The 27368-nt window shown below is 39.1% G+C and overlaps 1 protein-coding gene across 1 annotated transcript in view; it reads right to left on the reverse strand.

The window, feature by feature from the left end:
- Nucleotides 1-451: 451 nt before the first annotated feature.
- The window catches only part of CMTM8 (CKLF like MARVEL transmembrane domain containing 8), a 36942-nt gene continuing 10025 nt past the window's right edge, over nt 452-27368 (reverse strand). The window contains exons 2-4 of the mRNA XM_065831935.2: nt 8231-8404; nt 3764-3880; nt 452-1002 (exon numbers count right to left, since the gene is read on the reverse strand). Of these exons, the coding sequence (XP_065688007.1) occupies nt 919-1002; nt 3764-3880; nt 8231-8404 (375 nt within the window). The 3' untranslated portion in view covers nt 452-918. The remainder of the gene's footprint in view (nt 1003-3763; nt 3881-8230; nt 8405-27368) is intronic.

Below are 27368 nucleotides of genomic sequence, written 5' to 3' on the forward strand. Positions count from 1 at the left end.
GTCTCAACAATTATTTTATGGATCTAATCCTTATATAATTTAATAGGATTTAGAAATCCAGATATTAACTAGAACAGATTAAAGGCCTCAGCTGAGGATAAAAGAGAAAAAACACAGTCCCCTGAGAAAGCAAATGTATTACCTTTAGTAGGCATTTTGTGATATCTTCAGTAGGTTAAACACTGAGCGCTCAGGGACCGTTGTCTAGACTTTTGCCTTGGAGCCTGCTGGATTTGAGAAACCTGTTAAGATAATGTGTTTCAGGTGCAACATTCCTTCAGCCAGCTTCAGACTTACAGGAACAGGTTCCAAAAGCAATCTCGTGATTGTGAGAAGCTGGTTAGAATATGCAAACTCACAGGATCATCAGAATTCTTACTATTATATCTTTTACTCTGAAATATAAATTTCAAAAGCAACCATGTGCTCCCAGTTTACAAAACATGCACAGTTAGGTCCATTATTTATTTATTTTAAAAGTTTTGGGGGTGTTTTTTTCTGTACAGTCACTTTTTATACATAATAATGAGACAGTATCAATCTTAGTTTTTGATTTGTAGCATTCAGTATCAAAAGTATACCTGTAACATTTAAAAAGTTGCATTTACAAAATTGGCACATTGTCTGAATAAGATTTATTAAAGCTTTAGTAACAACTTCTATACAGTGTCTAGAAAAATACCATGTTAATCTTAAAAGAAGCAGTACAAAATTTTATTATACAGTACAAAGTCAGTGTTAGATGTCTCTAAAGATGATATTGTATTATAAATAACAAATTTTAATATCAGCTTAAAATATATCATGCCAATACTAACAGAAATGTTCAAAAAGACCTCATCCCTCTTCCAAGTTTTTGTTGAAAGGAGTACAATCCTCAAAATATTTTACACTACAGAATTCATTTTAGCAAAATATTTACTGCAAAGTTCGTGATTGCCAAGATATAAAGCTAAAATACGTATTTCCAGCGTAGCAGGAGGTAACCACAAAGGCAAAGAACTGTAGAGAAAGAAAATAAAAACATACATTAGGAAAAGAAATATATTTGACAACACTGTTATTTATTTGAAAAAAATACCTATAGGATTTGGAAAAACGGAAAACAGCAGGCTGACTAAAATGGCACTCTTTCATCTCCTTATATGTGTGAGGCCATTGCAGTCAACACTGTGTAAGTAAACTTATATTATTTGTAAAAATATGGGCCTAGAGCAAACAAAACATGGCATAATTCAAGTTGTATCTCCCCATTACATTGCCTTAGTATGGATCTTATAGACTGGACTCCCACCCATCCTATACCTGCTGGTTGTAACACCAGTTGCTGGTAAAGGCTGTGGGGTGGTCCATGGGGCAGTGTGAGATCCAGCCAACACTCCAGTCCTGCTGCTGCGTCCCAGGAGCTGCCTACAGCCCACTTGTGCCGCAGGATGGCACACTATGCAGCAAAACAGCTGGTTTACAGAGAAAACTTGCATTCCAACACAGGCCCAGACATGTTCTCAAACAGCAGTAGCGATTAGGTTACCAATTCCAGAGGCTCTCTCTGGATGAATAAAGGTATTCCTCAGTGCAGACAACAGCGAGGGCAACCACGCTGATATCACCACTTTGTCAGAAACCGATTACGGCGTAAGCCTTCTGTAGTGGGCTAGATTTGTTTTATGTTTAAAGATTAAAACTACACAGTATCAGGGGTGTTGCTTCTGCAGTCCTTGCAGCATATGCACACAGAAACCAAAGAACAGCTGTGAACTATTTCAGTTGTACCGATAAAGTCCGATTCAGTGCCAGTGGTTAAGTTCCTGTTAATCACTGTGTGTCGTTCAAAATAGGCAATGTTCAAAATGGTCTTATGATAAGACCAGAATGTTTTGCGCTGGTAACTGAACCAAATAAAGCTGACGCTGCAAACAGGATTAACAGTGCTTTTCTTGGAGGTGAGCAGTGATAGGACAAGAGGGAACAAATGCGAATTACAAGGGAAATTTCAATTAGATATTGAGGGAACAGGGAAATCACAATGAGAGTAATCAAACAGGGCAACAGAGGCATTGTGGAATAGCCACCCTTGGAAACACTCAAAACTCCAGCAGAGTTTCACCCCAACTCCTGGTAACCTGATATGAGTTAGCCAGATGACCTCCAGAGGTCCCTTCCAGCCTAAAAATATATCATGATTCTAGCAATGTTTCTTGCTTATATACCATCATTGGCCTGGGTAGGCCCTTCAGCTCTGACAGCAGGGCACTACTAAGCATGCATACAGGCAGTAAATCTAAGCCCTCCAGAGGGCTCTTGGTGAGTCTTGTCTAATGTAAATTTAATCTGTGGCACCAAAAACTGCAGATGATGATAGAGAATATTATTACAATAGAAAATTGTAGTGTTCTTCTTTTCCAATAACTTTGTTTCCTACAAAATAAAAACTCAGTCTATAATCTTTCTAGCACAGAACACCTACTGGGGATAGATGGTTTGCTAAATTATCACAAACACCCATCCATGAAACCCTTAATGGGTTCAGAAAGCAAGAATCTACATTTAATAGTTTATTTAGACAGTGCATTAGATAAACACTATTAGGAGGTATTAGGAGAGATTACAAGCATCCCATGAGACAACTGCATTTTGTATAAAATCTGAATCAGCATGGAAGCTTTATCTAGAAGCAAGCAAATTCCTGTCAACAGTAGTGGCTGAGTAACAGGATCAATAGTTACGAACTGCCAATGGAAGAAGACCCTGAACACCCCTGAAGTGACAGGGATGCAGGTTATCCAAATTCCCAAGGCAAAAACAGAGCAGGTGTTCAAGGCTCTGTGTTCATGACCATAAACAATAAGCTTCAGACAGAAGACAGGATTTAGTGAATAGTCCAGAGAGGACAACTGCAGAAGCATGAACAGTCAGCCAAGTAGCTGAAGCTCAGAATTACTCTATACAATTGAATTTGACTACTGTTGCCACAACAGGCAAAAAGTTCTTTTAAAACTCCCTTAACTTAGCTAGAAAATACGTTCACCTACCCAAAAACTGGCCAGGGTCTTTAAAAGCAAAACAAAACAAGACATAGTTTTTCACCCACATTCACTGACTGCTTTGGATTTCCAAATCAAATCTAAGTAGCAAGACAGTGATGTCAGACTAATTAATGATCTGCGTCCACTTTAAAACACTGGGAAGTTACATGATTTTTCAGGCATTGCCCACCCAACTCAGAAGAAAGACTATAAAAAGTTGAGGCTGTAACAGTAAGATCACTGTAGAAACAACAATACCACCTCAGGAACTTCCCAAAGGTGCTGTGTATGTGGCTCAGCCCACAAAAAGCTGAGTGCACCTTATCCACACACATGCAAAGTTAGCTGAGTTGGTTTAAACTGCTTTTGGAGTTGTCCAAGTGCTTTGAGGTGATTTGGTGCTCACCCAAGCTGTTGTGTCTACTCTGATGTGCAAGCTATAACCTCTGCCAGAGAGCTGGTAATAAACAGGAGCAGGAGAGGGGAAAAGCAGCACGATCTTAAAAACATTGAAGCCTTTTCTGATGTGCTTTTCATCTCCTGGTGGAATTTCTAGTCACCTCCAAAAACTATGAACTGAATTACAGCTGCCTATAGGTTTCATGCATACGCTACCGTATCAGTCTGCAGGTTTTCAAAAGCCAGAAGGGATGCATTTCGTCCCACACTTCCAGCAAGCCTACTTTTGATATAACTTTATTGGGCACAGAGCTGATTTAAACAGAAAATGAACTCACTGAAGAAGCTGCCCAGCTGTTGTAATTGTGACTGTCCAGCTCTTTGGTAACTGAAGATGCATCTACAATGGCAGCAATGAGGTACAGAAGGAAGGCACTTCCATTAAAACACAGACCCTGTTGAAGAAACACCATGAGTAATTAACATGCACACATATTAGTTACCATTTTCAATTCCAACATTACAAAACTATCCTCTGAAATATAATGTACACATGCAATGCACACAAGAACTGCGATTCTTTTTACCTTCTTCCAAGTTTCTATCTGTAGGATTAAAATTTAACTGCTTATTTTGAAGATCCATAAATATTAAATCACATTTTGGATAAACTGTGTTCTCTCTAGCACACTAAATCCAGAAGGGTCTTAAAGGTGGTGCTCTGTGATTTTCCAAAAGTGAAAATAGAGACACAGTTTGGTTACCACAGCCTAAGTGTTAGGCAGTAAGAATATGACACTATATGAAAAACAAAACAAAACACACACACAACACAAACAAACAAGCAAAAAACCCCCCGCAATATGATTACATTTCTAATATACAGAAAGATATGCTGTAGGAATCAATAACTTGTAGCATATGAAGAATATTTATAAAGCTTCCAAAACTTCATTTTCTCCACTTCCGAAGGAGATGGAGAGGGTGTAATTTTTGTGGTCATACTCTTCCACCTTTGAGTATCTTTCCCTTCTGCCTGTTTTTGAGAGGAGAAAGAAGCAGATAAAACCAAAGAGGATAACAGTCTGGATGGATTACATGGGTCATCAAGATCCATCCATGGCAGATGCTGCATTTCTCTTCCAAGGAACAGAGTTAATGTCTCAGGGTACCGATGTTTATTACTAAGAAAGAGCAAAGCAGATACTATTGATCTCACATAACACTACACAGTTCAGGTTTTGCACATGAGAGAGAACAAGAAATGAAGAGAACAGAAGTCTAAGAAGAAAAGGTATGAAGGGGGTTTTAAAGTACATAATTTTAATAATTTGTCCTTTACTTACTCACTACTTGATCATGGCTATAGGAAGTTCATTTTTTTCTTTTTTTTTTTAAATCCCCTAAAACTGCACCCTGCTACTTGTCTGGCATACGAATTTGGCCATAAAATATACTTTTAGTTCACTGGTGCCATGTTTAAGAGGAATACTCATGACATACTTTGCACCCAGCTACAATTGCAGGAATTAGTAACTCAGTTTAGACCAGGTCTCCTAATGTTGTACATTATCTGCTTCCTTCAGCGTCTGGCCCCATGTTTGCACTCCAGAGTGTCACACAAATATCATAACCCTTAACTCTGTTGCCCCAGTTGTCTCTAAATGTTGTCTTACTGGTCCAGGTCCAACCTATTAATTTCCACAGTATAACCCAGTGGATGCTAGGAATATATGCCAATTATTCACTATGAATAGTCACCAACTCCAGTAGAACGTAAAAGAAGGGCTATAGCCCAAGAAGAGAGAAGTCCAGAAGGCAACAACAACAGCTGTGGCCACATCAGCAGTTCCCTCAGTGTGGATCAACAGCTTGAAGTGGTTGGTAAGGAAACTTCTCACATCCATCCCCAGGACATTTGGTTTTGGCAGAGTTCACTTCAAATTCTGTGGAGTCTAGCCCACAGACACATGCTCCCGTGACACTTGGGGTTCAAAACTTTCTGAAGGGAAGCCATTCCCCGAACACGTGCCTTCTCAACGGCAGAGAGCTGCAATCTGAGCTGTCGTCTGTCTCAATGCATCAGTCTTCAGGTCACCACTGCCTGTATGAGTCTTCCTGTGCAAAAAGCCTTCTCACATTTTCCAGAGCAGGCTGAAGGGTACGTCCTGTGGTTCCTAAGTCCTTGCAACTTCAGGGTGTTTGGAAAAGAGCCACTTACCCACCTTTCCACAGGGAACTGTGGGCAGTGCCTCAATGCTCCGATGGAGTCCAGGGCCCGGCGCTTGAGGTTTGATCCACACACTTATAAATGAGAGGGGTTTATCTAACCTGTATCAGTAGATCTAATAAAAGGTATTATCACGATCCACAGATCTACCTCTCTTGTTTTATCTGGGCATTACAGTAAAAAGCAACTGTCAATTTCAGGATAAGATGCCAACAATTGGCAGGTTGAAGTGAACTTCTGTAAAGCACTCATTTTCAAACTCCAAATTTGATTGCCTAGAGTATTTGTTGTTGTTATTTTCAGATTTTCCGTTCCAAAAAGACTCAATTACCTTGGAAAGCTACAAAACCCTGCAATATCTTGTCATGTAGAAAAGAAAAAAAGCACATAATTTTTGAGAAGCACTGCTCTGGGAAATAACGCTGTTGGGGAAGATAGAATGCAATGCAAGCTGATTGGACCTTTACTGCCAATATATTACTCAAACCAAATGGTTCATGCTAAATTACCATCTGCTTCTTAAATTCAAATTTACCAGATTTTAAAAGCTTCCATCGATTGTTTTAGCAAAGAACTTGCACTATTAAGGAGAGTCAGTTTTGAAGCATATCTTTTGGGTTAATTTGCAGTAAAAGTAACTGCATCTTAAGCAATTTGGTAATGTGCTTAACCTGCAAAAAGTGGATTTATGACAGAGAAGTCCAGATGTAATTTTGGATACTGCATACAATAGGCACAGTTGGAGCTAACTGTCGCCTAAGGAGGCAGAGAAATAACTAGCAGAGGCTGAAACTCAGAACACTTCAGGGAGTAGGGGGAAGGTCGGTGTAAACTCAATCACTGAAGAAGGTGTGTGTCACTCAAAAAGGCACATGTCACTGAAAAAGGTGTGCGTCACGCTTTCTTAAATTAAGACATTAGCAACAATCTCTCTGAAAAGAGACACAACATTACTTTTGGCCAGCCAGGAGTGGCAGAGGTCCAAGTCAAAGCCTGTTCCCGTCAGGTCTTTTCATACCTTAGGGCAAAACAAGCTGGAACGCAAGCATCTTTTATTTACTTTGCATTTATTTTCTCTTCATGTTATCCTTTACCATAAAAGGAGACTACCTTTTGGACCTACATTTATGTGATCTTATCTACAATATGTTTGGAACTCAGAGCAAGAACTATACTCAATATGAAGTAGATACAAATCAAATACTCCAGCTTGTCTACCACATAGATCAGGGGAAACTCGTTTATGTGCAGCTGTTTTTTGATAATAGTGTGAAACTGATGAAAAAGGTAATTATTAAAGCTGTATACAAATGGATACAAAGATGCTTTCCCTTTAAAAGTACTTAGGTCTAATGCAGTGAGAAACAAAAAACACACACACAAAACCAAAACAACAAAAAAACACCACACCTTTGAACGTACCCAGACACATTACTGCTATAATTGAAACAATCCAACATTTCTATAGCAGTATTATAGCCTTAATGGTAACTGCTGGTCATGAAACTTGAAAATAGAGAAGCTATCTGAACACAATCCTGGTTGCTCCTATTAGTAATTGCTATAGCTGGCTATTTATTACAGCAGCGAATGGGAAGACAGAAAGAAAAGAGCATTCAATTTTAGTCACGTACACAATATAGTTGATAATAAGCTGTTTGTAACACAGTAGTCAAATATATTTTATCATAAAAATAACAGAATTCTAGTCAATAATCTTTAACTAGTAAAAACCAAAGAACAGTATCTCACTGTATCATACAAATGCAAAGCTAAAACTTGTAATTCTTGGATGGGTCACAAGTAGCCAGTTTGCTGAGATGACAATGACTTTTAGGATCTGAACACCAGCCTGTTTTGAAAATCACGTAAAAATATACTGTTGAGAGGTACAGCTCGCCAGGTTTGTTCAAACCACAAAAACTGGATCTGAATTTTAAGTGCCTGTGAAATTTTTCTGTAATTACATTAGCTGTTTATCTGATTTGCATTAAGTCTTGAGCTAAAAGCAAAGGATTACATGGCGTGTAATTTACATACATATAACACTATTTTTCAGCCCTATTTTCACAGTAGGCTGTATATGGATTGTCAGGCTGTTGCTACCTCTGAATCACCTTTGCTTTTACTTTAACAGAGGAAGACTCATGGTTGAAGAGCCAGGGTCCCACTTCCAATTCCTTGTGTTGATTCAAGTAGGGATTTCTGCTGTTTAAGCCATATGGCCAGGACTGTTAGCTCAGAGGCACCAACAGACTCATTGTTCGTGGGATGTAAATCACTACGGGGAGAAAAAGAGGCCACTGTGCATAAGTATCAGTCACAAGCACATTATTAAAAATCAAGTCACTACATCAACTGCTGAACAAAACAGTGAAACATCATAGGAGAAGAGCTTTAAAAATGTCTGGGTAGTATGAAGGTTAAACACTGCAGGTATGCAGCCACACTGATTAGGGAAAAAAGCTGCAAAAAGCACTAGTACAATAGGTTAACCACACACATAGAATGTATCAATACTTGATTCTCTTCATAACCCAGCAAACCCGAAACCACAAAGAATGATTGTATTTACCACCGTGGTCCATGGCACCTGGGGGATCCTTGTGTAGGTCATTGTCATGTAGATGATCAGGAAGAAGACGGTAAGGACCCAGTAAAACACAGCTACAAACATCACCCAGCCGAAGGCTGGATATAGAAAGTACTCTGTTCCAGCAATCAGGGTCCACACCAGCAGCCCCAGTACCTGCAAAAGTTATGGAGAAGAAAGAAAACGGTTACACAGTATTAGACCTCACACGTTTGTTTTAGGTCAAGAAACAACAGCACTGCTATTCACATAACCACTTGATGAGCTGAGCTGGGATGCTACACTGACAGAATATTAACCTAACAGGAAAAAAAAAAAAAAAGAACATATAAAATTAGTTTTGCTCTGGCAGGGTGTCACAAAGGGAAAGGCAGAACAAGGTGTCTCAGTGCTGATTTAGCTCACCTTTCACTATTATGGAGCCATACCTGCAGTGGTGTTACAGCTAGCTCTCAAAAGGATTGCTTATTGTAGCCTACTAGCGTACGTGCATGTAGGTAAATAATATTATTTTGTAGTCAGTGAAGTCACTTTAGAAACAGAGGCCTGTGAAGGACTCCTGGGATCTTCAGGTCCCATCTGACACAGTCACGGGTAACTGAGTAGTTGGGATCTTGTTCAAAATGGTCCACACCTGCCCTGTGGACTGGCAGGCACCACAGGCACAACACAACTTCTAGGAATTTATTATTAAAGGTATTAGCAAAATATCAGCAGCCACCACCACTGTAACATGCTGCTGGACCAGAGCAGGTGAGGTTGGGAATGCCATCATATTCCACAGACATGAAGAAACACATGAACCAGAGATTTTAACACACTGTCTCCAGTTTTCTCTAGTGTTGTTAGGTGACCTCCAAGATGTTAAAAGGGATAAAAAACAAACAAAAGTGAAATCAAGTCATATGCCTCAGGAAGAAAAAAAATGTCTGTTTCACAAGTTTATGCAGTAATTAGAAAAAAATCTTAATTATAAAAAGAAAAGGATATTGTATACCTTAAAAAAAACCAAACAAACCAACCAAATAAACCAAACCCCACCACACATGATTTACTGAAGTCAGATGTGGGAACTAAAATTCTTATATTTGAAATGAGGCTCATCTCTTTTTGCTCTCTGGACTATGGTGAAGATGCCCAGCAGTGAGAAATGGAAGATGACATTGAAGCAAGTAGCAACACACTTATTTAACAAACGATAGCCACAGCTGGACAATCTAAAGAACCTTCTACCCCAAGACTCTGTCTCCAGCAGATACCTGAAGAAATGTGTGAAAAACAGGCCATGCAATAGTAATATTTCATTGGACTATGTTCCTCAGCTCTCCGGAGTGGGCAATGGAAGGACTTTCTGAGCCTAGCGTGGTATCTTTGTACTCAGTAATCCCTGACAGAGGATGATAGTTTTGCTACAGCTTCATTTGCACAAGAGCTGATCCCATTCCCATGCAACTTGTTGGCAATGGTCCCATTTATTTTTCTTTTACCGAATTGAACATGTAAACATTAACGATATATCTCTAAACATTGTATACAAGACAAAACTACACTGTTAAACAGAAGTTTATTGTAATCGGTCCTGCTAACTTTCAGCAGTTACCCCTGTCTGTTTAATCTTTAATTTATCCTCCCAATTGCCACCCAAACTTAATTCAGCCCTCAATTTGTTGTCTTGTGTGATCATAGTATATTTCTGTATATTACTTGTACATTCATCCATATCTGCACCATGAATACATAAAAACACAGCACAAATGTCTATTCATCTTTTTTTTTGTCTTGTAATAATGTCTTGTAACATAATGATCTTTTTAATAGCTTTTTTTTTTCCCCATGGTTTTCACCAATTCAGCAATTTCTCCTTAATAGGGAACCCTAGAACTTGCTCGGACTTCAGTAAAAATTCCCACTTTCCACAGCAAACCAGGGGAGGGCAGCATTGCCTCACCAGAACAGCTCAAATAGCATTAACTGGGTAGTCTCAAATATATGCTGTTCTTTAATGCAAAGTTAACGGTTCAGCAATGTTTCCCATAGTTCATTTTAATTCTAGTTCCAACAACATTTTACTAATAGCAGCAATTCAGTTAATAATACCTCAAATTGCACAAACTACCCATGATTAGATTAAAAACCAACTCAATTTTAGTGTAACAACTGCTCTAAGATTAAACAGTCCTGATAGCCTGTTCCGCTAACAAAATACCATCTTCTTAGGATACAAAGTTGCTTTTCATTGTGCTCATGCACTTGAATGTAAATTTAAATTCATCATCTAGAAATTATACCAATGAATAATTGGTTTCATGCTTGATAAATAATTATTAAAGACTGATTTATCCTAGATGTGAGTATTTAATAAAATACCCCAAACAGAAGATGAGATGTCTCATCTTTGAAGATGAGACAAAGAAAACAAAGAAATAAAACACCATTAAACACCATAATCTACCAACAACAGTGCTGGGTTTTAGAAAGCTTTTAAAAATAGAAGTGGATTTTTTCATAAAAAGCACAAGACTATGAAAAATGCTTAATGCTAAATTCAAAACATCTAAGATTGGTAAGGACACCTCAGCTTATGTAATGGATTATTCCTGGAAAGACTAAAAACTTCATAAAAAGCAAATTATTAAAATTGAAAAGGAAAATTTTGAGGTTACGTGAGACCACTAACCTTACATTACCACACAGTGAAGATAACAAGACATTAACTAGAGCACTGGTATTCTCACTGGTCACTGTTTTTTTCCAGTAAAATTCTAACCTGGTGTTATCACCCCTCTTTCAAGATCATTTTAATATTTAAGTGTATTCTATTCCAAAGAATTGCTTTTAACGCATGTTTTTGGATAGCACATATCAATGGCAGAGCAATTTATCTAAACAACTGAGATGCACAACAGATGTTACAGATTTATATTCTTAACCAGTTCTTGGTTCATATGCGTCATAACTTTGATGGGTTGCATATTAGAGTGCATCTGACATTTTCAGTTAGATCCAGATACTCTTACTGCATATTACTGGAGCTGACAGGCTGAAATAATATTTCAGATTTCTTGATTAGACCTGAAAAGGTCAGATCAGCCCATGGCCAACAATTCACTCAGTGTGTAGTTAAATGATACGGCAAATGGTTTTATTGCATATGTTTACATATGCAATAAATTGATTTAAAGTTCACACTGGCTGTCAGCATCTACAAAATACCTAAGGAGTCAAAGGAACACAGGCATCTAGACAAGTCTTTTGTGATTAGCTTGTCGTCTCAGCATGTTAAATACTGAGACAGTTCTTGCAGTGTTGAAAGCCTGTCTTGTAATACTCTGACTGTCCCTTACATTACACGTTTGTTGTTCAACAGATCAGTACAAACTGGATGACATTCGTGCATCTGCTGGAGCTGAGAATACCGCTTTTCCTGCTGATTTGATAACAAACCTCCCCACAGGGAATAACTGGGCTATATTCAAATGCCATCTTGATGAGCATCTAGTGTACAGAATCTGGCGAGTGAGTGATAGGTACGTGTTACCCTAAATCAGAGACGGGCAACTGCAACACCTGGGGAGCACCCACAGTGTGTACAGATCATACAGAGCTTCCCAGCTTTGCCGCGTCAGACCAGCTGAAAGCCAAGGGAGAAAGCTCCATGCAGGGACGGGGAAAGGCCTGTATCTCCTCATAACCAGGTGTGCTAGAGAGTATTAGCAATAGCTAAGTATTTCATTTTAATTCACAAGCAAGTCAGAATATGCTTATTTGCAATTGTGGGACAATCCTGTCAAAAATGTCTTAGAGAAAGGGAGGGGAAAAAGGCATCAAAAAGATCAAAGAAAAAAATGCATGTGGTAGTTGATGAGAGAGGATGCTGAGTCCTACGACGCTGGGCCTCCCCAACTGTGTCCAGTATTTCAAGTCAGATGGGAAATGGGGATTTCACTCACCAGTACATGATAAAGGCAAGCAGTCTTCCCTTGTTTATTGCAGCTTCTGATTTCACCTCGGACATCTATTTTGCGGTCGTTTGGCTGCTGTTTGATCAGGTATCTCCATTACTAGAATGCATTAATATGTCAAATGCACTAATGCATACTTCAGCAGCTGGCAGATACCATAAAAAGGAAATAACTTTGTAGCAAAGTCCAATATTATTGAGTGTGCAGGTTTAAAATTAGATGCTCTATTGCATATTCAAACCCTTAAGTAAGGGCCATAATTTTTCTGCAGTGCTGAGAACTTAAAAAATATTGGATTATTTAGTCACTTGAAAAAAAATAAATAAAGGCTTTGTTGCCTAATAGAGGAAGCACATCTTATGTCGCTGGTATAAGTCAGCAGGTATGAAAGCAGGTTGAATCTGGGTATTCAGTGTTGGTTTTTGAAGCAGCTTAGAAACTGCAGAACTGAATTTGTACTTGCAAACTGTATTTTAAAAGTGTTTGATGTGGTGACTCCTTTCCAGTGATCTTAAGCATTACAAATTCTACAGCATTCACCTTGACTGGTTAACTCAGCAATACAGTAAAAAAAGAGTTTATGTAGCCCTTTCAAAGAAAAAAAGAAGTCTCACTGTGGTAGGACTGACAGGGAGAAATGCCTAAGTTTCATGAAATAAAATCAATAATAATAATAATAAAATCATCATTAAAAACCCAAACACTACAAAAACAAACAAAAAAACACAACAAAACACCAAACACAAACCACAACTATTTGGCACATTTGCCTGAAGCTTTTACTATTCTTTATCCTAGAGATGCTTTCTATGGCCATTTCAGTTCTCTGTGTGCATAAGGATTTATATAGAATTGCTACTGGCACAGATGGAAGTGAGGGTGGAAGGAGACTAGAAGAGTTGTGCATTTGCTGCACCAATTATCTCCTGTATTTAAACATGGACAGAATCCAGCAAGTAGAAAGCACAACATCTTGTCTCTCCTTCCCAAGAACGGAGATTTACGGCTTGAAGAAAGACAGACCATTCTAAATTATTGCACATCATTATTTCACCACTAAATCATGTCAGGAGCTACCTTAGCAGCAGCACAAGCAGCCTATGAATGTCTCAGCCTCCATCCTTTTCTGCCCTTGGCTACTCTCTGCATGCAAAAAAAACCCCAGGGAGTCTCCTGTGTGCAGGGAGAGCACAAACATTTCTCGTGCCTACTCCCTAATTTCTTATCTCACCTTTCATGGCCCTTGGAATGACATGGTTGGAGATACTTTTCATCTAAGGGAACTAAGGGGTAAGCGTGGATTGCTAAGGGCAGCCAGACCAGCAGTTCAGCACGACAGGGGTTCCCCTTATTTGATGTTGATGAGTCAAACCACCCTTTGGGTGTTTGTAAGCAGGTGGTGAGATTAACAAACATTCTTCCAATCTTTCCCATGACATAGATCACACACCAAAATGCAGGATATTATATTGTGAATCAAAATGTCCAGGGGAGGGGAAAAAGGACATTGCTCCATTGTTCCTCTAAGACATGCCCAGGGTCATCAGTTGTAAGAACAGAAAAATATAATTGTCTTATATTTGACAGATACAGAATGATTTTTTTTTCTTCCAGCTATGGTTAAATGGAGGTAAATGTTTGCATTGCAGTTCAATAAGCTTTTTAAATCGGAGTTTTGTGGTCTCAAGCATGATCGAGGAAATGACATACTACGCTTCTGCCTTCTGTCACTAGAGGGAGCAAAATCATTGCTTTTCCTTAGAAAATCGCTTTAGAAGGGGGCACCTGCGCAGGCTTCAGATGCCCAGCAGAAACATCAAAAAGGCGATTTCCATCCAGTGCCCGATTGAAATAAGTGATATATATACAGAGATCTTTCGCAAGGTTTATGCTAAGTCAGAGCATCTGCACAAAGCAACTTGGATAGGTTCATTTCCATACTGGTACCAACAGCAACATCATATGTAGGTTTATCCACAACCTACTTGAAATAAGGATCATTTATTTGTTTTACTTGAACAAACCAAAAGCCAAAACCTAAAACCAACCAAACCCCATCAAAACCAAACAAAACCAAAATTTAAAACAACAACCCACAAAACTCTTCCACGCTATTTAGAAAAATGTATTAAAATGTCCATGGAGGAAAAATGTCTATGAAAAAATAAGGTGAAAGCCTGCAAGTACTGGATAAATCAATCAAATATAAATCCAGACTAAAATACAAAAACATTAAAAGATCTTGTTTACACTACAGTCAGAGAAAACACAATAAACATGTTTAAAACTCAGCTTTTAAAACCGGAAGGATTCAAAATTAAATAAGATTTCTCTTAACACTGAGTAAAGATGCAAAGACGAGGAAATTCAAAAACATCTTCAGCTACATTTTTTTGAGATAGAAGATGCTTGCTTAAGTGTCTTTGAAATTTCAAGGACCACGGTAAGGTACTCTGTAATCTAATCAATATATTGCTTTAGCCTACTGCTTCTCTTTCCCAGCCTCAAACACTTTCTAACACATAACATTACAAGTTGACATCAGGCAATCACTACGGTCACCCTCCTCATCACTGACAACACTGTATATATACCACTTTTCCTCATAAGCATTCAGTGTCATCAGGAGTTGGAAGCATTTATTTTGCCAAGAGCTCCTTGATGGAAGAAAGCTTTGTGATTTACCTGGACTGTCTTCTGCTGAGACAGTCCCACAGAAAAGAACTTGGGCTCTACATAGATGCAAGAAAAAAATTCATCTGAATTCTGCATCTTTTTAAGGTTGTAGACCAGATAAAAGAAAAGTCTAATGTTTTTGCTGAGACTTTCAGGGCCTTGCCTTCCTAGCAAAATTAAAAAATCCACAGTGCTTGCAGAAACATGCCAGTGGTCATAATGGATATACCAATGAAGTACGTTGTCATTTATACATTACAACTCAGCGTCAAACTGAGTAGCAGCTACAGATCTCGAGTCTCTCCTACCTTTGAAAACATTTCATAATAAAAACGGTCAAAATTCAGCCTCTTCTATGTTCACAGGATTTCTAAAAGTTATCTGAATACCTTTTAAATTATTTTCAAGCAATCCATGTCAGCATTGAATCCTCCCACAAGTCTTCAAATTTTCTGTTATGCTGAGCCAGTAAAGAATCATAGATTCATGGAATCACAGAATAGTTTGGGTTGGAAGGGACCTTCAGAGCTCATCCAGCCCAACCCCCTGCCATGAGCAGGGACATCTTCAACCAGATCAGGTTGCTCAGAGCCCCGTCCAGCCCGGGCTTGAATATCTCCAGGGCTGAGGCATCTACCACCTCTCCGGGCAACCTGGGCCAGTGTTTCACCACGCTCACTGTAAAAAATTTCTTCCTTATGAAGGGCTAGTCCTGATGTGTAGACCGTGACACTAATTATCCAGATCAGCCATGCAGTGAGGATGTACTGATCTGGCCATGGCATACATAAATAAGGATATCGGCTTGCACTTACAAAAGAATTCACACAGAGAGGCAGAGCCAGCTTGCAGGAGTGCCAAAGAAACTATAAAGTCTTACTGGGAAGAGCAGAGAAAGGAAGGCGTTTGGTGGTTGCCACGCAATCAGGAAACCTATTTTTCTGATCAGAATGGGTACTGCAATACTGCTGTACTGCCTATGCAGAAAGACAAATGCATAAAGAGCAAAATGCAGTAGCACACCCCAATTTCATGTTACCTTAATGAGTCTACCACCCATGAAAACGAAAAAATCACAAAGGTTCTCCTTCTCTAGCCTCCACTGACTGCACTGCAACTCACACAAGAGGACTCTTCTGTGATATGGTGCCCTGGTTCACTGCAACTGACAGCTAAAAAAAAAACATAATTGGAGGGTTGGAGAGAGTAAGGAAACCATACTGTCCATCCCAGCAGTGTATGATAATGCTCAGATGTCTCCACCTGAGAAAAATCCATGGAACGTGTGAGACCAGAGCAAATACCAGTAACACAGACCATAAGGAGGTAGCTTAAACTAAAAAAAAGCAAGAGATGTTTTCTGCAAAACACAGACTGTCCCACCTCCCATCAATACAGAAGAGCTTATTTCTTACAGTTTCTCGGGAAGTTTTGTCTGAAAAAATAACTAAAGGTAGAGTAATGGATATTCAGAAGATAAACAAGAAATAAGATTGTGCTTGGGTTGTAAATTTTGTTTCATGTCATCAAAAACATCACAATGGAAGATTGAAACTGTTAGGAAAAAAATAATTAAAATCTCCACCAAACAGAGCATATCACTGTGCCTTATAAATCAATGGTGTACCCACACACTGAGTATGTTCTGTTCATTCCTCTCTTCCATTTCTAAAATGATTCAGTCAGATTACACAAGGCACAGAGAATGACTCCTGCAAGAAAAGAAAGTTAAGGCTGGAAAAAAGATGAGTCCAATTTTCTGTTGAAGACTGAAGGACGATATGACAGAAGTCTGCAGAATGGCCAAGTGGCATAAAGAAAGGAACAAGGACTGGCTTAGGACTCGCAACACAAGAAGCGTACAGCTAAATTATCAAGCAGAAAGTTGAAAAACAAACAGAAGTAAGTGATATTAAAAAGAAAAAAGAAAATATCAAGAAGTAAAAAACAATACATAATCAAATTGCATAATTCATTGCCACAGGAAACATCATACACACTACTGGACAACAGGTTGTCCTTGTCTGTGTATAATACCTATATAAATGATAGTCAAGATGCAAATTTCAGCTCTGAAAATTCCTATATGTGCAGTTTGCTAAAAACTAGAAAACTATAGCAGAGAAGGATCTTGCCATATGTGCTCTTGCTTATATTCCTCCCTAGGTTTTCAGTATCAGTCATTATCAGATGCTAAATACTGGACTAAACAGACCACTGACCAGATCCATTACAACCACTGTTACTAACTTCTGGTTTTAATTTGCTTTACTTTCCTGAAGGAGACCCTGGGAACCAAGTATTGGAAGCTGCATAAGTGTTAATCAAATAGGATGGGATGACTACATGCCACATCAATATAAGATTTGTTTCTAAAGTAGAATCATGAGGAATAATCTCAAGCAATGGTGAAGAAATTTGCCCAAATTATATAATCATAAAATCCATGATCTCAGCAGAGCAGGGGTTAATCATTAACAAGCCATTAAAATGTGTACAAAGCACAAAGATTGGTCCTTGTCCCAGGGCACTTTCCACATTAAATGCTTTAAGGTTTTTGAGCATTCAGGAGCACACTACCATTTACTGACGCCTGTAAATTCTAACTTAACGCTTGTGTTTTGCCTCAGGATCTGCACACACAGAGACATTTATATAGGTTATTGTGCACTACGCATATATTATCTTATACGCCCTTGCTAACAAAGTGCTAGCCATCATTTTATCTACATGGCCACAGCAGAAGACACGGCCTCGTCTTTGCCCACAGTGCTCCATTATCTGACAAAAGTACCTTTATGCAGAATATAGTGTGATGGGCCTGGCCCAGGTCAGTCAGGAGAAAGACCTGCAACCAACCCTGGAGCTGCCGCAGCTGACTTGGAATGCACTGGACCCCACTATCAGCAGCTCCATCAGGGCCACAGTTTAATGTAAAAATAAAGAGGGGTGGTGCAAAACACCACTGAAGACAAACAGCCTGTCCTAAAAAGTTCTTACTCGCCTCTCCGGAAGGGCACTGGGTGAAACAGTTGGAAGGCAATGACCTCCACAGCGCTTAATCTCAAAACGCTGACCTCAAGGCAAGGAGACCGCCTGGACTCTTATCCAGCAATCACGAGGGATGCAAGTAAAAGGAACGGCTGCCGCTCCCTTTTCCTTCCACTTCTGCAAGGCCTGGCTGCGGCAGGGATTGCTCCCACCACCTAGCATTTCCCAAAAACAACCGCCTTGCTGTGGCGTGGCGATGCTGTTGATTTCAAGATTTCAAATCCACCATCTTCAGAGTTTCCTGACAGAGCTGGGGGAGGCGGTGCTGCCACTGCAAACACCACAGTGTTGTGGAGCTGGGAATTGCTCACTGGAATGAATTCCTGCAACGCTTTGCTCTTCAGCAGCGGAGAAAGGAAAATGTAAAGTAATAGTATATTAGAGCCAAACACAAAATAATCTGCCTTTTCATTTACTTTCCGAGGAAATTTTTACTTAATGCTGCTTTCAAGTATGAATTTTAAAGCAGACAATTACAAAGCAAAATAGTCACGCAGAAACACACACAGCACAGGATAAATGTCTCTGCTTCCCAGTGGTTGCTTTTATGTTGCCTCTAGAGGCAGGGTTTTTTGCAAAAAATCAGAAGATTTGGTACAAACACTTTTAAAAATGGCACATAAATTCCATACTCTGATTTTTTTGGTGTGTTTTAAAAAGCCTGGTTATAAATCATCAAGGCAGGTGAAACTACAAGGTTAAACATCTTTGTATTTAACATTAAAATATTAATGCATTTTGGCGCTCTGAGTAAAAGTTGTAGCTGATTTGCTTGAGAAGTAACATCCACAAGTTGGTCCTTTAAACAGTCCTGTCCTTGTACAGGCAGTATGGAAGGAAAAACACATCCTATATAACCCACAGGAGATACAGTAGTAATTCATTGAATTGATTTGTAATAAGCCCTATGATAAAATCCATACTGTGCTGTATGATTTCAGTTTTAAAAGATCTTCATACTACACACTTATGTGCAGATTTGAGAGCTCGTATTAGTAGGGAACATCAGCTACTTAGTGGAAGGACTTCAAAGGGCTTGCAGTGCTTCTTTGCTGCAAATTAAATTAAACATAAAATTAAAAAAAAAAAAAAAAAAAAGGAAAACCATATTGGCAGGCTTTTAGAATTCTTATTTTGAGACTTGAAGCTGAGATTTGGACAAAGGAAAAAATTTCCTCTCCTCACATTTAACAAGAATTTCTACGGATGATGAATTTCTTATCTCTTCTCAAGACAGAAACCCTCACAGTTTTTGGGGTAGTGTTTGTGGGCATTTCTTGCATAGGGCGGATGACAAGCTTAAGATTCTGCCTTTTGTTTGTTCAAATGTAGTGACTGGTTCACAAATATATGGGCGTTTTTCTGAGAAAGGCCGCAGGCGTTCAAGTCAAGTAGTAGAGATGTATTTCTGGAGGTAAAGACCACGGTACAGCCCTTGCGCTCTGAATACAATTTCTCCTTTAAAAAGCACACATACAAACTGTGAGTGCTGAATACATGGTTGTCTTTGATACTTTTGGAAGTGCATTGTGAGGAAATTCCCCTTGCACAGAAAAATTAGAAAAAAAAAAAAACCCTATTAGCTTCAGTAATCTCTAACTCAGTAATCTCTTTTTACTTTTTTCTTTTATTATTTAAACTGGAAAAGCTCAGAAGTGGATTCTGAGCTCAAAAGATACAGGGTCGTGTGTGTGGCTGAATGAACTTTCCCCAATGTGGCTACTTATTATTATTTTTATCACTACAACTACCATTGTTTCTTTACGGAACATGATGGCAGGAAGGGATTGCTCTTCTAATAAATCTGTGTAAGTGAAAAGAGGTTTGAGTTACCTGTGTGTTCTTCTACCTTGATCTTGCCTCTTCTATCTAAGTAAAACATTTCCTTTTCAAGAAGTTCTATAGCATTCCTATCTTCCTTTCTCCCGTCTTCCCTCAAGGAATACAGTTCCTGAGGGCAGAAAAATACCAGCTTCTCAATAAATGGCAATCATTTGTGCAAGTTGCTTTTAACATTTGGTGCGTGTATACATATAAAATACACACACCCACAAAGAAAGTCATTCTGCCATCGTTTGTATGTTAATAAGTTGAACTATTTTAAAAATAATTCCTAACAATGGTTACTTATGAATTATGACTAGTTATGTTTAAATGGTGTCTACTTTCTTCAGGAGAACAATGCTGCATACAGCTGCTTTATTAATAATGTCACTGGCTCTTTGTTACTATTTTTACATCTCCATCTTCCTGTTAGGCCATGTAAATAGAGATGCCTATAATTAGCGGACATACAGCATTGTTTCACAAATCTTAGCTGTTACGCTAAAATAGAAAGCTTATTACTTCTTTGGGAATAACTTTTATTTTGCCCTATAAAGCCCGATATGATGTGTTGGAAAAATCAAAGACAGTACCTGCTAAGAAAGGCTATCGCTGCATTCCAAATCCACTTAAACATAAGAAAAACATTAACTGCTCATTCAAAAGAATTTTTTTTTAATTTTTACAATGAAAGTATAATACCTTTTCATTTCCAGCTGAATACCACAGAAATTGGCGATGTCCACCAGAGAATTTTTGCTCACTGTGACACAAAACCCTATAGTCACCAGAAGCTTTAACAGTTTCCCTTGCCTGACAAGCAGAAGACATGAGAAAATAAGTCTGCATCCAGATGTGGTGTTGTCTGCCTATTTGGAAGCTTATTTTATTATTTGACTATGTCTGTATCAAGTCCCAAATATAAAGGTCCTAGTCCAGGAATCATTATCCCTGGTTTTGAGTAAAGATTAAGGATTTTATAAAGACTGATCCACATGTTGTAGAAGTACCTGACTGATTTTTTTTTTTCCTTCTCTGGCAAAATTGTTTTCCTTCTTGAATGTGTTTTACATTAACGACATAGAAGAACAGCATGCCTATAAATATTTAACATTTGCATATGCTTTTCTGGAAGCATTTGTGTTCACAGACTTCACAGACAGAAAGGACCATTTTGGCCATATGCACAATGGTACAAAGATTTCAGCCTAGAACATGCTTTTTGGAAAGAGATGATGTCTTGGCATAGATATTGCAATAAGATTCATCTTGTCTCTCAATCAGCTGCCATAAAGCCTATTACTCTCATTGTTGAAAAACCTCAGTGAAGTCAGTTTCCAGGCATGTTCTTTTCTCAGATCTCCATCTGACACCAATGTATCAAAGATAACTTTGTACTAAGAGTCATATTTAAAATTTTTGACAAAACACAACTGAACAAGAGAATTACAAATACTACCATTGCTTCTGGCAACAAGCTATGTGGGTTTTTTTGGTTTGGCTTGGTTTGTTGTTGGTTTGTTGTTTTGGGTGGGTTTTTTGTTCCACCCCTCCCTTTTTTTTTCTTTCTTGTTTTTCCAGTAGTATTAGAAAGACTTGAAGGAACCAGGAACAAGGTAAATCCAGAATTAAGTTTTCAATAGAGAGCTATTTAAGAGTTATTACCACTGTCCCACCTTTAATGTTTGCAGAGAAGTTTAGGGTACAAAAGCAACTTTAAGATGAAGAAGTATATGCAAGTGAAAATATTAATGCCAAAGGAAGAATATTAGTTGGACAAACATGTAAAAAGACACTTTGGATCAGTCCTGCTTTTAAAGAAGTCCTTGCTACCACGCTCCATAACTTTATTTTTAAGGTTCTGAAGCAAAAAAACTCCGCAGGCCTGAAGGACTTCCCACAGCCTGTCTGTTCTCCATAATAAATGCTCAAGTGGTGCACGCAGCATAAGAGAACAAAGTAAAAAGCTCTGTGGGATACCTGACACTTGAAATTCAAACTAACAAAGTCATAAATTAAGTATATATGCCTGTATGTGAGGCAGGGTATAATGTTCTCTAACTGCTTCAATAGGCCTTGTATAAACAAAGAACAGAACAACTGGCTACAACTATCAGTTTTCTAGTTGCAAAGAAAAAAAGTCTCCAATAAAAAAAATTAAAAAAATAAATCAGGGCATGAAGACGTTGGCTTATTTAGATTTAAACAAGTCAGCACAAATGATTTGGTGTCCCCTCAGATGTCTGTTCTGCTTTTCTGCCAGGGTTTACTGCCCTGCAAGAATGGCTGCATACAAAGCTGCTCCTGAATTACCACACTCTACTGCCCAGTGTATCCGAGGTAAATAAATCACTCATTTGGGTTATCACCATATGCCGAACTGTAGCGAACAGCAAGGCATGGAGACGTGTTCAGCTGGCTGTGTTTAAAAAGCTACCAGCTTGAAATCAGAACTTCTATATTTGCCTCCTGTAATACAGAGACAGGGAAGTCAAGAAACAAGCATGAACAAGTCCTTCTTAGCTGCTGCTCTCACTGCATGCACTTACACTCCACTGTCCCCACAACACAGCTAATAGATTTTTGGGTTTTGAAGCATACTCAAGTCCATTTCTCTTTCTAAATCTGATTTGTCAATGCAGTTTGCAGATGTCAGAATTGTTGCAAACCACATGGATTACTATGGATTAGTGGATCTCCCATGGCTGAAAGAGAAGTGTCTACAGCAATTACACTTCAGTGGAAAGGTATTCCACATACATTCTCCTTGTAACCTCTCTGCAGGAACAGCACTTTCCTCTGAGAGATGAGCATGTTCTTAGCCTAAAAACTGGTAAAACTCCCAAATATATCACAGAATCATACAATAGTTTGGGTTGGAAGGGACGTTCAAAGGAGCTGGGTCTCTTTAGCTTGGATGAGACTGAGGGGTGACCTCATTAATGTTTATAAATATGTAAAGGGTGAGTGTCACGAGAATGGATGCAGGCTCTTCCCTGTGACAACCAATGACAGGACAAGGGGCAATGGGTACAAACTGGAACACAGGAGGTTCCAGTTAAATATGAGAAGAAACTTCTTCTCAGTAAGGGTATCAGAGCACTGGAACAGGCTGCCCAGGGAGGTTGTGGAGTTTCCTTCTCTGGAGACATTCAAAACCCGGCTGGACGCCTTCCTGTGTAACCTCATCTAGGTGTTCCTGCTCTGACAGGGGGATTGGACTGAATGATCTTTCGAGGTCCATTCCAATCCCTAACATTCTGTGATTCTGTTATTCAATCTAACCCCCCTGCCATGAGCAGGGACATCTTCAACCAGATCAGGTTGCTCAGAGCCCCATCCAGCCTGGCCTTGAACGCCTCCAGGGATGGGGCATCCACCACATCTCTGGGCAACCTGGGCCAGTGTTTCACCACCCTCATTGTAAAAAATTCCCTCCTTACATCTAGTTTAAATCTCCCCTCTTTTAGTTTAAAAACCACTACCACTTGTCTTATCACAACAGGCCACTTATCTAGCAAAATGTGACCACAGTTCTAGCACAGGCTAGAATTTTGCTGTAAAATTCAGGCAGATTTCCTCAGCGTGAGATCATAATATTGGTCTAAGTTATAAGCACTGCTTGCTCTCTATCCCATCCAACCTCCCTCCCTCCATCCCCTGCAATACAGACGCTGAGTCAGCAGATCAGGACACCAGCTCTGTCTCAAGACATGGTCTCATGCGTAAGCATAGACTAAACTTTAAAAGAGGACAAGGCTTCTATACTATCAACCATTGGCAGATGAGCAAGGCAGATAACCAGAGGGCAGTCACCCTGTCAGCCTTCAAGACCAAATTAGCAACTGCTTACCAGCCAACCACCCCTGCAGCGCTCAGCATTCATCATGGTTTAAGGTGACAGGAACTGTGACTGTGTCAGCTGCTGGTTCACTGGAGGTGGCCACGACCTGACCTGGCAGTCACCTGGCAGTACCAATATCCAAAAATGCAGCAATCAACTTTGTCAAGGGCTATCTGCATCTGACCTGCAATTCATTAGCAGCAAGTGATGCAGCACACATGCCAAAGTTGTAAAGAGGAGAGCTCTAGGTAAGGTAACAAAAGCCAAGGAGCTGAGGGAATGCCCTGCTCTGGCAGCAGGGTCCCTTCCCACCCAAGTGGTTCCTCTGAAAAACCTAAGTCTTTTCCTGTAGTTCTGTTTATATTACACCATCCCCAATATACACAACCACAAAATTATATTTACTTAGCCAACTTCCACACCTTTTCCCTTTCTCTTTCCTCAGATTTGGATCATTGCTTTCTTCTGCCAAATATTTTCTTCCCTAGAATGACAACAGGGCAGACACAATAAAGAGGTGTTACCAGTCTTTGTTCAAACACTCTTTGTTCGGTATTTCAGCTATTTACCTCCTGCACAGAAGTTCCTGTTTTCCCACTGAGAGCGGAAGGGAAGGCCATTTATGGTAGCTTTTTGTTTAAAAAAAGTCTGTGTGCAGTCAGATATTTAGTATATTTTCCCTCCAAAGCATGGCATTACTAGTTTCAAATCAAAGAAGAAAAATTCTTTAGAGAACTCAAAAAATCTGACTACAAAAGTAATTTTTGCAGGTATCCCTTTCTTCAAGCTGCCAACTATTCCTATATCAAAATGCTCAAATCCACATACATCGACAACTCCACAAACACAGAAGCATGTAACATACTGCCAACAATGTTCCAGGTTTTGGCAAGGAAAACCAAGGAGGCAGAAAGGAATTAGGCCACTGAAAGGCATCACTAGCTGGGAGCTTTGCTATTTCACACAAAGGGAAAAGAAAAACTCAGCATGCATAGAGATTTGCTTTTGATACAGGAGAAGGTATATTTAATTTGATAATCCAGTGACAGGGGAGGAAAGCCAAGGGGACACACTCATCCATTGGACTGAAGGAACATGTTTAGATTGACATTTGTGATGTTAAGCTGTTGTGACACCCAGGATTTAATAGCATCATGAGGTTACGGCAATGCGGATATAACAAAGTGACTAATGCTTCGTCATGGAATAATATACCTACTTGTACTGTCGGATGCACGACTTTAGGACGCTTTAAAGAAATATGTAAATTAGACTTCAGGGTTATAAAAGGGCACATCTGAGGAATGGATCTGCACAGCTTCCCGTTTTATCATCTATAAGCTACTCCGTTCTGTGCATATGAAATGCATAAACAAGTGGGTAACACATTGAGGGGAACCTTGGTAACAAGTAGGTTAACTGCCTCCAATTCTCCCAAAGTCAGTTTTAGCACAGTAGGTCAACACAAAAAAAAGGTTAAAAGCATCAATTAGGCTCCTCCTAATCTCAGTCCAATTTGAAAGCAAGTACTCCACACAGGGGTACCAGAGAGGAAAGATCTTCAGGGAGGTGATCTCTTACTAGACTAATCCATAGAGTTGGCAAATGAAACAAACGGGGAAAATTTCTGGGTACTGGGGAAGGAACAACAGAGCCTCCTCTTTAGCAAATGCTCACAAGTGCAAAGGAAACGACTATCGGAAAGGAGCTGCTGTTTTTTAAAAGCCCAAAACAATATAAGTGCAGATTAGCGTGCGTAGTCAAGCAGTACACAGGCTTTCATATTCTTTTTATTTCATGTACGGATATGTCAGGGTGATTAAGTCAATGGGAAGTTTGCAGCAGGTTTTAACAGCATCAAAAACTGATTTGTTATAACCTTCTCTTCATAACAATACCATATGTGTACAATGGATCTTACTCAGATTTTGTTCCCATGAACTCATCTGGACTCTATTTGCACCTCTTCTCAGGTCATCTTGTTTGTGTACTTTGTGTAATATTACAGAGACCACCACCACCACAGATCAAAATTAAGTGTTCTTTTAAAATGCGCTTCCCCATTTTTTTTTTTTAACTGAGACCTAAACTGAAGAGACATTTTGAAATAAACTGTTTTCTACCAATTACTTTTGGGAAGGTTTTTGTTGTGTGTGGGTTGTGGTTTTTTTTGTTGTTTGTTTTGGTTGGTTGTGGGGTTTTTTTGTTGTTCGTGGTTTGAGGTTTTTGTTTTGTTTTGAGGCTAGCATTTCACTGTTCAGCTTAATAAGAAAGAGAAAACTAGATGTAACCAAGCTTAGAGAACTCCATCTCATATATTGCTGTGTACTCTGTTTAATTTTAACTTGACCTGGTAGAACACTAAGAGACCACATCTCACCTTTAACACATTATCTTGACTTGCTTACTTGAGGCAAACATTTGCTAGATAGTCCTCTGTTACCCCATAAAGAGAATGTCAAGTTCTTTGTGCAAGTGTCTGGTCGTTTCATGATTGCCAAAGTCTATAAAGAAATCCCAAGTTTGAACAAAATGTGTGTGAACCTTATTCTCCTGGCTAAGATTCCTACTCTTTTTGCTGAGAAGATAAACACAGAAAATCCTTTAGACATACCAAATGGAACAATGAAGATGTGATTAGTAACATTAAAAGTTATTTATCGTTATTCCACTCTTGGTAAGTCTCACCATTCAATTATAGTTCTATAGGCCTGTGTAATATGTTCAAAACTGGTTTTATACATCTCCAGATGGAGGTCATAATTCACAAGCCACAAGAGAACCCATCTCTTCAAGCAGGTCATTACTTTACTCTTGCACACTGCCTTTTGACGTCCAGTCTCATTAATGCAAGAATCTATTTGAAACAGTAAAAGAAGGATTGTGGTTTTCCAAAAGTAAATATAGTAGTTTCTCAATGACAGCTATCTTTCTCTCCAGTAGGAATTTTACATGGCATCCAGACTCTGACATAAGCCACATTGCTGTGCATTTGGAGAAGAAAAAATACTAATACTGTATTCATTTGTACCGTGCTATATCTTAGTAACTCCACAGGAATGGAGAAATACTTCCATCTTGGAGGTCAACCAGCAATCTACAACAGTAAATAACTGTTGTAAGTGTATTGCGCAGTCCAGTGAACATGGCTTATGCACACAGTGAGGCTTCACAATATTGATCAGAAATCCCAATCAAGATCCTGCTTTTCCCTGTATCCTGAATTTCTCATCCTGAAGAACTTCTCAGCTTTTTTAGTAATCTTTCATTGAGGTCATCACAACATCACAGTAGGTCTGATGACAAAACCCAAGTCTGTTCAACCTACTCTATGCCTATAGCTCAGCCAAAAGCACTTCTTTGTTTAAAAGAAAGCACCTCCCGCGATGCAAGGACCAAACATGTCACAATATTCACCAATAACCTCCTAAATCACTGTATTAGTGAAAGTAATTCAAATATTCTTCAAAAATACTACGGTATTTTTCATAGCTTTGTCCACCTACAGCTTTATGACACCATTAAAGATGGATGCCTCATACTAAGCAGAGCTTGTTCTTTCAATTGCTGCACACCTCTTTCTCTCAAGACCCCATTTTGACAAATTCTTATGGCAGGAGCTGCGTCTTCTGTGCTGATGCCCTGTGTCAAGCCTGAAGAAGAGCAGTCTGGATGAAAATCATGCAAAACAGGCCTTCAGCAAGTTGCCCTGAGCTGCTGGGCAAGGAAGGAATGAAGGGGCAAAAAAACAACAAAACCCCAC

This window comes from Patagioenas fasciata, chromosome 2, assembly GCF_037038585.1.
Source record: "Patagioenas fasciata isolate bPatFas1 chromosome 2, bPatFas1.hap1, whole genome shotgun sequence".
Lineage (NCBI taxonomy): Eukaryota > Metazoa > Chordata > Aves > Columbiformes > Columbidae > Patagioenas > Patagioenas fasciata.